This window comes from Electrona antarctica (genome assembly GCF_951216825.1).
Source record: "Electrona antarctica genome assembly, chromosome: 2".
In the NCBI taxonomy this organism is placed as follows: domain Eukaryota; kingdom Metazoa; phylum Chordata; class Actinopteri; order Myctophiformes; family Myctophidae; genus Electrona; species Electrona antarctica.
In genome coordinates this window covers 32,001,748-32,013,765 of record NC_136807.1, presented here as the reverse complement: position 1 = coordinate 32,013,765, position 12,018 = coordinate 32,001,748, and the positions used below count along the sequence as shown (strand labels likewise).

General features: G+C 41.6%; 1 protein-coding gene across 1 annotated transcript in view; it reads left to right on the top strand.

The window, feature by feature from the left end:
* Positions 1-10,305, top strand: part of LOC306912361 (copine-9-like) — a gene marked incomplete at both ends in the record, with an annotated part of 115,244 nt that extends 104,939 nt beyond the window's left edge. The window contains 3 exons of the mRNA XM_079488521.1: positions 6,874-6,931; positions 8,949-9,022; positions 10,123-10,305. Of these exons, the coding sequence (XP_079344647.1) occupies positions 6,874-6,931; positions 8,949-9,022; positions 10,123-10,305 (315 nt within the window). The remainder of the gene's footprint in view (positions 1-6,873; positions 6,932-8,948; positions 9,023-10,122) is intronic.
* Positions 10,306-12,018: the final 1,713 nt, after the last annotated feature.

Genomic DNA, 12,018 nt, shown 5'->3' with positions numbered 1-12,018 from the left:
CTCTTTTTTCTCTTCAACTTTTCTATCTTTGGAAAACAAAAAAATATGATGGTCAACTATCTTCTTTATTGCTCCTTTCTTTGAAGTTCTTTGAGAATTACATTTGTAGCCTACATCTCAGAGTGACTGAATTTCTGTTTCCCTCTAAACTGAGAAAGAAGAGAGTTTTATAAATAGCTGTTATCAATGTTTGAGAGGCTGTTCCACTTTCCGATGAGTGACTCTGAATCCTCTCTGTACCATTGTGGACCTGCAGCTATCATTGAAATACTGTGAAGTGGAGCATAAGAGATTTCCTTTGCAGTTTCTAGTGGTGGAAGAATACTCAGATTATTTATTTATAAACTAGCAATTCTACACAATATAAAAATCACACTTGTGTGAAGTGAGGGGTGCTCTTATCATTGTACATAATTCACATCTCATGCTCAGCCAATCAAATCATTTCCGTGGTACAAACACACAAAACCGGGCATAGGAGTGTGTGTGTGTGTGTGTGTGTGTGTGTGTGTGTGTGTGTGTGTGTGTGTGTGTGTGTGTGTGTGTGTGTGTGTGTGTGTGTGTGTGTGTGTGAACATACACATAATACATACATACATACATACATACATACATACATACATACATACATACATACATACATACATACATACATACATACACCTGTGATGTGATGAGTTTTGTACTCTCTGAGGTCCTCATTCACAACGGCGTTTACGCTCATAAAGTGACGTTACGTGAGCGGAGCGTGAGCGGACAGGCATTTACGTGGATTCCCACATTACGTGGGAATGCATGAACTTGAACGTGAACTTGACGGTGACGTGGGTTGGTCGGAAATTCCGCTGAAAGCTGCGCCACCTCTCATGGTCGTGTACGGCTTGCGTAGATTTATTAAGAAGGCTTTAGTCTTCATGCTGAATCAATTAAAAGTCCCCAAATCTCAGATAAAATATGTAGGCATGTGTCCCCAACATTGGTCGCACATAAAAAAAATATAGCCTATATAAAAGCCAAGTATCACTTGTATGCCTAAATGCATGCATTCTAGAGGCAGGTTAGCCTAGAGTGCCATACAGAAACTGCCCCTGCAAGCCCGACACCTTTTTTATTTATTTATTAGGATATTTCTAGCATGCGCGATTGCGCTGCTCACTTGACAGCTTTCTACTTGCAGTGCAACGCGCTGTGAGCTTGTAGATCGGCTCTCGCAGTCTCGCGGACTCGCGCTGCATGTTAAAAAACAAACTCACAATTATAATAAGAACATACACTTATCTGCATTCTGCACTGTACGAATCCAACGTTGTTTAGTGTAGTAATGTCTGCAGTATAGGCCTATTTAAATTGTTTCGTTATGGAGCTCCTTTGAGTCAGTCTGACTGTCGGTGCGTGTGTGTGTGTGTGTGGGGGGGGGGATTAGCCCTATATAAAAAATAGAAGACCACATTAGCCTATTTGAATGAATGGCATCAGCGTGTTTGAAAGTCGGCCAGTCATATCATAGTTTTAAGCCAGCTCACCTCCACTCGCGCTTGTTCACAAACATGACGGACAGACAGACAAGAAAGGCTGTTGATGATGATTATTATTACCACTGTAACTCGCTGATCAGCATGTTGACAGAGACTCAGCCAATTCAAGTTTCACGTAGGCCTAAATGCATTTGCTGCAAGCACCTATCTGCCTCCATTTGCGTCGTGGTATTAATTTATAATATGTATATTGATCACATGCGGACGCCACACAGAATAGCCAACTCTTACCTGCAGCTGAGGAAACATACAACGTAGTTGGGTCGGATGAAATATAGCCAAATCCCACAAGAAAAAAAAGAAAGAAAATATGTCCTGTGTCCATGCATGTCCATCACTCATTCTTGAGATAAGGGACAAAACCTTTTTCAAATCAGATTTATTTTTATTTTAAGAACCATTAAAATGAAATGGATGTATTTGTAGACACAGGTCTCAACTACCAATCTTGAGAAGGAACAGGTTTTTCGCACAACATTTATTTCTAAAATGGGACATTTATGCACTTTATAACTGATTTATGTCAACTCCGTCAGACACACTAAAATCCCTTTTATTTTAATTTGATAATTTCAACAATACTATAAAGTCCTCAGTTATCTTATAATGGCTTTTAGTAGTCAAGTTAAGTAATACAATTAATGTAATATTGTTTTATTCCAATATCACACTATTATGAAATATTCCATTTCTCAAATCCTTCATTTTCAACCTTTACTTTCAATATTATAACATAAAAACCATGTTAAAAAAAAAAAAAAGCATCATTAAGTAGTATTTCAGTTGGTGTTTCAATACATAAGCACAAAATATTTGACATTGAATCATCTATTTCTTTGGAAATTAACAAAAACATCATGTGACCAACGTCTGACGGAGTTGACGGACATCTGACGGAGTTGACAAGTTGAACTGATTTAGGTTCTAGACCACCTAGGATCTTGATTCTGGTAACTAATCCCACATTTTCAAGGATGAGGAATACAGTGGTACTATTTAGATTTGCCCTGTGACCATGGCAGCCATTTTTCAAAATGGCTGCCACCTGCTGTTACTTTACAATAACTCAAGTTCTACACCACCTAGGATCTTGATTCTGGTGACTAATCATACATTTTCAAGGATGTGGGATACATTGGTACTATTTAGATTTGTTCTGTGATCATGGTAGACATTTTTCAAAATGGCCGCCAACTTTCTGTTATTTCCCAATAACTCAAGTTCTACACCACCTAGGATCTTGATTCTGGTGACTAATACTACATTGTCAAGGATGAGGAATACAGTAGTACTATTTAGATTTATCCTGTGACAATGGCAGCCATTTTCAAAAATGGCGGACCTGCTATTATTTTACCAATAGTCAGGGAATATTATCAGAATGTCAAATCTGGGAATACATTTCTTACCAATAATTGTCTTGTTTGTAAAGGTGTCTACTAACATATCCCACATTGGTTTCTATTGAACCACCCTAGGGGAATTTTTGACAGCTGCTGAAAGTTGGGTACCATCAACAACCAATATAAGGCTAAATGTTCTAATTTTCATTATGCTTTAAGTAGCATGTGGCATGTCAAACGAGGGGGTTTTCATGATTCTGATTCCATTCCAAGCATTAGTTTTGCACGAAAAACACTCCTTGGGCTAAAAACGGCCATAGCCATCATCACAGATGTGATGAGGTAAGCACATTTGGGCACATTTGGGCAAGTGGCTATGGCCAAACTAGGGGGTCTATGGCCAAACTAGGGGTCAAACTCCTTGGGCTAAATTCAGCCATATCCACTTGCCCAAATGTGCCCAAATGTGCTGACCTAATCACATTTGTGATGACGGCTATGGCCGTTTTCAGCCCAATGAGTGTTTTTCGTGCATAGCTAATGCTTGGAAGGCATTCAGAATCATGAAAACCCCCTAGTTTGACATGTCACATGCTATAAGCATAATGAACATTTTGCCTTATATTGGTTGTTGATGGTACCCCAACTTTCAGCAGCTGTCAAAAGTTCCCCTAGGGTGGTTGAATATAAAGCAATGTGGGATATGTTAGTAGACACCCTTCCAAACACATTGGTGAAGAAAATTCTTGGTAAGGAATTTATTACCAGATTTTATTAATATCCCCATACTAAATAACGTTCTAATAATGTTCTAGACCACCTATAGACCCGACTTCACCAACAGAGACCCGTGTGACACCTAAACAACAAGTTTGGACAGCCCCATGAATTAGTGTTACGGAAAATAGCAAGTGTCTTGGAGGCAGCCAACATCTGTCGAGGCGATGGGGTGGCCTTTGAGAAGTTTGCGCTTCAAGTACAGTCGCTGGTAGGCATGCTAACAACCCTAGGCCCAGAGGGAGACACAGCACTTAGATGCGGCTCACAAGTTGCACGACTCCTCAACAAGCTGCCACCAGAGATAAGAGTTGAATTCCGCCGCACAATGCTCTGCGGCCCAGGAGCAACCAACACCCTGTTGGAGTTCTCGGAGTGGTTGAAGCACGAGTCCTAGCCATATAGCCTGTGCAAAGGCAAACACCTTGAAGTCCTGCTTGAGGTGAACAGTGAGCGAAAGACTCTGCCTCAACGGAAAACCTGAAGATCTGCCTTCAGAACTATCAGGCAGGATGTGCAGACACTGAAGGCATCAGTGTCGTTCTCTGTGTCCCCAGCATGTCAACCAAAGCAATGTTACCAAATCAAAGGAGCCTTCACCTCAAGTCACCTGGGGCTGGGTGAGCAATCGTATCCTGTATCTAGCCTCACAACTAAATACAGACATTTGGCCAGACTGCCGCTACAACGGTTTGAAAGGGTCAAACCCCTCATCCTGATTGGGGAAGACCACCCCACCTAATCACACCCACCGAACAATTGAGGTTGGGGCCTCCAGGTGGGCCAGCAGCCATCTGCACAAGACTGGGCTGGACCCTGCAGGAAAGCAATCTCCAGCCAAGACAATGTAAGAGCCCCAGAACACAGAGCTCATGAGGACGGAGAAACACTGGCAGGAGGCCACCAAGATACAACACCCAAGAGACCCAGAGTGTGCCACCGCTCGCAGTAAGGAGATCAACTGCTGCAGCAACGATGTCATGAAAGGCAAGTCTCTACCAAAAAACCCCTGAACCTAATCGGGGTGTCAAGAGACCAAAGTTTCTCCCCCACAGTTCCCTGCAGTGGCCAGTGAAGTCAAACTGTGCGTCTGTGCCTGAAAGGGACAAGTCAAAGGCCATAAAGCCCACCTACTGTAATGTCCTGTCAGTAGCAACTCAACCTGCACCTGAAATAAGCCCTGACCCCTCCCAGAGAAAGTTCATCCTTGAAAATGTAATGATTAGTCGCCAGATCCAAGATCCTTGGTGGTCTAAAACTTGAGTTATTGGTAAAATAACAGCAGGTTGGTGGCCATTTTGAAAAACAATGGCTTCCATGGTCACAGGACAAATCTAAATAGTACCACTGTATTCCTCATCTTTTAAAATGTATGATTAGTCACCAGAATCAAGATCCTAGGTGGTCTAAAACTTGAGTTATTGTAAAATAACAGCAGGTGGCGGCCATTTTGAAAAATGGCTGCCATGGTCATAGGGAAAATCAAAATTATACCACTGTATCCCTCATCCTTGAAAATGTAATATTAGTCACCAGAATCAAGATCCTAGGTGGTGTAGAACTTGAGTTATTGTAAAATAACATCAGGTGGCGGCCATTTTGGAAGATGGCTGCCATGGTCACCACGAGACAAATCTGTGATGGCCCTATAGCCAAAAATGTTCCTTAAGGCATGCTCTAACTGTCTGCCAAATTAGAATACTTCCCATTATTCAAAAACTATAATTTTATTGTTTTGGGAACACTTTTGTCAACTCCGTCAGATACATGTCAACTCCGTCAGACACAAAACCTGATGGAGTTGACGTCTGACGGAGTTGACAAAATGCCATTTGTTTTCATCTTAACCCTCTGTAGTACAATTTATCCATTTCGTTTTTTCTTCAGTTGTTAGCTAAACCTAACCCTAAACTAAAATACTAAACATTATTTTGGAATTCTTAACAAAGATCATAATAATGTCCTGACGGAGTTGACATGTAAAAGCTGTGACCACATTGATATCAACATTGTTTGTTTAAAATATCAAACAATTGAATGCTTGTCAGACCAGGTGCTCCACTGTTGCAACAAATATAAACAGGACTTGGAAAAGGAGTCTTCAGGCTAAATCTGTCGACAATATTTTCTGATTAATTTAAGACTTTCAAAAAACCTGACGGATTTGACGGAGCGGTGGGACACACATTTGATATGAGATATTTAATTTAAAATATAAATAAAAATTAACTGTGTATATTGTTTGCTATGTTGTTGACAATCTACTTTCATTTAGTATGTATATTTATGTGATTGTGACAGTATTAGACACTTTTTTGGCAGTTTGAAATTGTGACAACTTGCTGGGGACAGGCTAAATACAGGCCTTTTTGGGTACAGTGCCTGCTTTTAACTAATTTAGATGGCATATGAAAAAATATATAATGAAATTAATGGCATAAGAATACACAACTGTATTACATTTAACTTTGCAAGTGCTTTTATTTTTATGAATTAATTTATTTTTAACATAAATAAGGCTCTTATGTGTGGGACATGTTTTTTCCACTTTTGTCCCTCATCTCAAGAATGAGTGCCATATATTTGCTTTCCAAATCCGACAGTGCAGGGCAGGGAATCAATCACCGCAGTAGACTAATCAATAGGGCCTTTTATCATTGCCGAGTTTTAATATAGCATTTGGTTGTGTGGTGAACAATACAAATTAACTTCTTTCTCATTATGTGAAAGTAACTGTAACATCAGTTAACTTATTAACGTTCTGACATTTAACAAGGAGTGAAGCAATGCGTGCCAAGTTGGCAAGTTTCGTTTATAATTATATACAAAACTTGTGCTGTTTGCTTGAAGATCTGTCCATGCAGAGACCCGCCTGTCAAAATTAACTGCTCTACAAGCTCATCGCGGCTGTTGTATATAATTTAAAGCCCGGTGCAGGCTATGATGACGTATTTCGATATTTCCTGTTGCCTTATATGGTGTGGGATGGGCGTTCTAACCAGGCGACACCAGGCGAATCGCTTGGGAAAAATGTGGAAAGGCTACACTCTGCGATCCGCACAAATGAAGTGATTACACCAGCTTCCCTGAATACGACGGGAGCAAATCGCAGCGTGATCGGACAGAGAAATACGATGATATTTAGTATCTGTTTACGCATACGTTACACTGCGGTGTATTTCTCCTTTGTGAATGAGGACCTCTGTGTGTATCTTCAGGCAGCCTCTCTACCCATGTCCATCATCATCGTAGGAGTGGGACCTGCTGAGTTCGATGGTGAGTGTTTAACCACTTAAACCCTATGTATACTATGTTGACCGGTAAACAGTTCCAAACTCTCTATAATTCAAAGTTTGTGGAATAGCAGTCTGGCCCATGCAAGACCACTGTTGGGCATTAGTATATGCATGTCTAAAACTGTTGCTTTTCAGGAAATGTAAAAATGCATAAAACATCAACACCGGGTGTTCATGTGCAGCCAATTGCAATTGGGAACACCCCCTTTCCCCGTCTCCCAACCCAGTGGAACACCCCCTTCCCCCTCTCCCAACCCAATGGAACACCCCCTTCCCCCTCTCCCAACCCAATGGAACACCCCCTTTCCCCTCTCCCAACCCAATGGAACACCCCCTTCCCCCTCTCCCAACCCAATGGAACACCCCCTTCCCCCTCTCCCAACCCAATGGAACACCCCCTTCCCCCTCTCCCAACCCAATGGAACACCCCCTTCCCCCTCTCCCAACCCAATGGAACACCCCCTTCCCCCTCTCCCAACCCAATGGAACACCCCCTTTCCCCGTCTCCCAACCCAATGGAACACCCCCTTAGTAGCTATAGGCTACTAATATGTACTCTCTGAGTTCTGTGTAGCTATAGACTACTAATATGTCCTCTCTGAGTTCTGTGTAAGTATATAGGCTACTAATATACACGGAGTACCAACGCTGTGTACTAATACTATTCGAGTATCAACGCTGTGTACTAATATGCAGAGATGAGATGGGCAGTATTTTAAAAAGGCCTACATCATCTATTTGGCTGGGATGGAAAACATTGTGGAATAAATTCAGAAATAAAAACACAATGTGAGATGTCACTTCACCTCTGCCTCTGATTAGCTTACGTTAATAGATAAGAAGATAAGATGCAAAGTTGGATGGGTCTTACTTCATATTCAGAAGGGATGGGACATTCTGCATAATGAGTACTTTCTACTTTTGGTACTTTAAGTACATTTTGATACCAATACTTTTGTACTTTTACTCAAGTAAATTCTGAATTCCAGACTTTTTTACTAGAGTATTTCTACATTGCAGTAAGTATTGATACTTTTACTTAATGTGAGTACTTTTTTCCACCACTGCCGATATGGAGTGTGTCATGCCACAACGTGTAGAACGCGTTTGACATACACTGTAGATTTCTATGTACCAAAATCATGTTTCATTTCACAGAACGTGCAACATTTTGACTTGCACATTAACCTGGAAAGCCAGCTCTCTTTTTAAAATTCACTGTAGTGAGGACAAAATTCCATAATAATATCCTAAACCTGAGTGACAACCTACAGTACAGTACTGTAATCTCCCACACAGACGGTGCAGCTCTCTTGCCTTTGCACCATTTATTGTGGGTGTCCCAGTCAGTGACTCTTTTAATGAATGTGTTATCATCCATCTGCAGCAGCATATTCCACCACCTCATCAAACAGACCCTCCAGTGCCCCCCATAGGGTTCCCCCCTCATACTGTATCTCCAATAAAGTTGGTGCAAAATGTACTGCATCACAAAGAATATTGAATGGCAGTAGTGGGAGAAGTACACACATAGATACTATGTTACAAGTACAAGTTCTGAATTCACATTTTACTTGAGCACCACAAAAGTAACTATAAAGTATATATAGTAAAGTAAAGCTTTACTATATATATAAGGCCCGGCAGATATGGATACTTGATCTGTGTGATCTGCCTGTTCTCGAAAACCGTTGGTCTGTCCGAATTGCTGTTTGGCTCTGCACACCTCGGGGTCATATGGGTCACACACACACCAAATGAAGGACTGTGGGTCTGAGTTATGCCAGGGACAAAATTCAGGGGACAGAAACACAGACAGTGATTCCTTAAATAATAGTATAACTAGAAATTTAAAATAACGTCTCCTGTCAGTCTCGGTCTCAACTCGGACTCCACCACCTCCCACACTCGGTCTTGACCTGGACTCGCTTTAGGTGGACTCGACTACAACACTAATGTATATTCTTTCACACTTGCTCTCTCTCTCTCTCTCTCAGCCATGGAGGAGTTGGACGGGGATGAGGTCAGGGTGTCGTCCAGAGGTCGTCTGGCAGAGCGGGACATCGTGCAGGTAAGCCATCGGCCATGTTGTTCTTACATCATGGAATTGATAGCATCACCGCTATTTTTGAACATTTCATAAGGCTTTTGTAGAATCGGCCTCTGGTCTCAATGGGTTAATTATACTTGATTGAACATAGCTATGAGCCTGATCGACAAGCTCACAAAGCATTAGTGGTTCAGTTCAGTGCATCGGCTGTTGGATACTATCGGCTTAATACTAAGCTAATTGATGCTAATTTATAATTATAATTAACTCTCTTGATTTGGCTGATATCCAAGAGTGCAAACAGTCATAAATACATTTTGCCCATTTGAAAAGCTTGAACAAGGAGTATAGAGACATAGTTAACTGAATACCATACTATGCATTGAGGCTTGTGCAATTAAATTACATTTCAGAAGGTTAATATGGGTCATACTGTAGTATAATGTACAGTCGCTCCACATAATTCTGAGTGACATGACAAGTGTACATACACTGTACAAGGTTTATTATTGCAGCTTTTTCACAATTAAACTGAAATCCTGAAATCGTTCATTGATCAAATTATATGATATGAGTAATACTCGTGGATTCTGTTTGAATATTGACTGGACAGTGGACACGCTCTCTGCCTCCCGAGCAGTAAGAACTGTAGATTCACCGCCTAGCGCTCAGCTCTTCAAATTCCACCTCAGCCCCTAGTGCTCGCCTCTAAAAACTAAACACTAAAGAATGTTTAGAAGAAATATGCAATGCAGTTCAATAGTCCTACCGTAACTTTGTGAGCCGACCTGTTGCGTTACTACCTGGCTGGCATAATCTTTCTTTGAATAATCAAGAAGTGCGTTTTTGACTTTCTGAATTGACGTGAACAAAATCAACTAAACCAATTTAAGCCGTATGTTATGTTGTTGTACAACGGTGTTGTTTAAAATATAGCAAAAAAAATGCTATTTTGCTATTTTAGAAAATATTTATCAGTTAGTGTTTAGAGTCGATTGAATCCATTAGTTATATTCACTGCTGCAACGCTAATCTGGTGTGATCGCAACACATAAGTACCGAATGGATATCAGACCGTCAGGATCACAAATCTCCCACATCCTTTGCCTCCTTTTCTCCAGTTTGTTCCCTTCCGGGACTACATTGACCGCTCTGGGAACCAGGTCATGAGCATGGCGAGGCTGGCCAAGGACGTGTTGGCCGAGATTCCCGATCAGCTGCTGTCCTTCATGAAGAGCCGGGGGATCGAACCGCGGCCGGCCCTCTCCACCTCCTCACTGCCGGAGCTACATGGGCACATGTGACGCCCACACACTCAAGTTCCCTTTTCTCTCTCTTCTCATCACTCAGCCCATCCTCACGTCATCTTTGCAGGAGAGTAGAGAAATGTTATTATTTTATTTATCATCGTTACCTGCTTTGACAGCTGGTTTTCACCTTCGTCCTCAGAACTCACCCTATTTTACCTTCCACTTCTGAATCTCGACCACACTTCACCTCGCTATGCATTGCAGACGTACGGTTTAGTCCAGTGGTTCTCAACTCTTGCCCTACTGCTAGTTTAGTTATTTACCATCGAGTTTCTGATATTCACCTGGCCTCCCTCGTCTAGATTAGTCCCTGTTAGATGGATGGAATGAAAACAATTGTTCTCTGAATGAAGAGACTATGGGCCCTATCTTGTGCGACGCCTTACCCCTCATGCCTAAACTTTTTAGGCATGTTTTACAAATATGAAAAACAGTGCCAATCAACAGAACATCCTTTGGAATGGTAGGCCTATGTGTTTATGCAGCAAGGCAGCAAGTAGCCAGCTCTCTCAGCTTTTTCTGGAAATGGCTGGAATCGGCAGGCTTCACACTGAATGATGCTGGATTCCACCCCAGAGACAAAAGAGCTACAGATACAGAAAACATTTCAGGCGATAAATAAGCAATGCAGTAACATAATCTGGAATTGTGCCTAGTTTGAAAGTTTCAGTATCGCAAGTCGGAAGTGTTGTGGTGGATGGGATTCATTTTCATTACGTTAAATTCAAGCAACTCATATGAAAATCATGCACCTCATCGGATGCTGTCACACCCACATGAGGGAAGCGGGCACAGCTTTTTCCCCCCTTCTATTTATTTTTCAACTGTGTGGCTTCACTCTGGACTTTCACCCAGATGCGGCAGAGGGCACAGGCATGCAATATCACCCAAAGCATGACTCACACACAACCTGCTGCTTCACACCGATAACGCTTAACGGACTCCACGGCCTACAAACGAGAGGCAACATCATTCCAGAGAAGAGTAAAGCGGCAGCTCTCATCAGAACCAGGCAGTGGACACATGTCTGTTTCTAGTCAATATTTTGGATCGCTTTCTAATTGTAGTGTCTGACAGGACCCTTTGTATATCCCCCCAAAAATAGCTACTTTTCAGGAAAGAAAGTTGTATCCTAATGGATCCAATGTAGTTACTTATTTTGTCACAAGCTCTTGTGAATACTTTTCGGTTTATTTATTACTTGCACAAGCAGAGCGCGCAAGTAATAGTTTTCGTCCAGTGCTTCGATGCGTATGTCGCCGTTTGATGTGTATGCGCCGATCCAGCGTATGACGTAATGACTACTTGTGCTTGAAATGGCAGTGGTGTCAAATTACATACATGTATACATAGGGGCATTACCTTTAATCCTTCCGACACTAAAACATATCGTCATTACGTCACCATCGAAAACCAATTACACCCTGGCATTGGGTCCTTTAATCCACATCTTTATTACGTCATCATTGAGAGCTAGTTATACCAGTTAGACCCTGACGTCATATGCTGCTATGATACATACGCATCAAACGGGGCATACGCAAAGTAACCACATTATACCGCTAATCAACGTACAAATGACATATACATAGAGGCATTTCCTTTAATCCACCCGACACTGATCGACATATACGTCACCATCGAAAGCCGTCACTCGTTACTACTTTTTTACCTCCAAAAACTAGGTACGTTGCAAATAGCTAAACC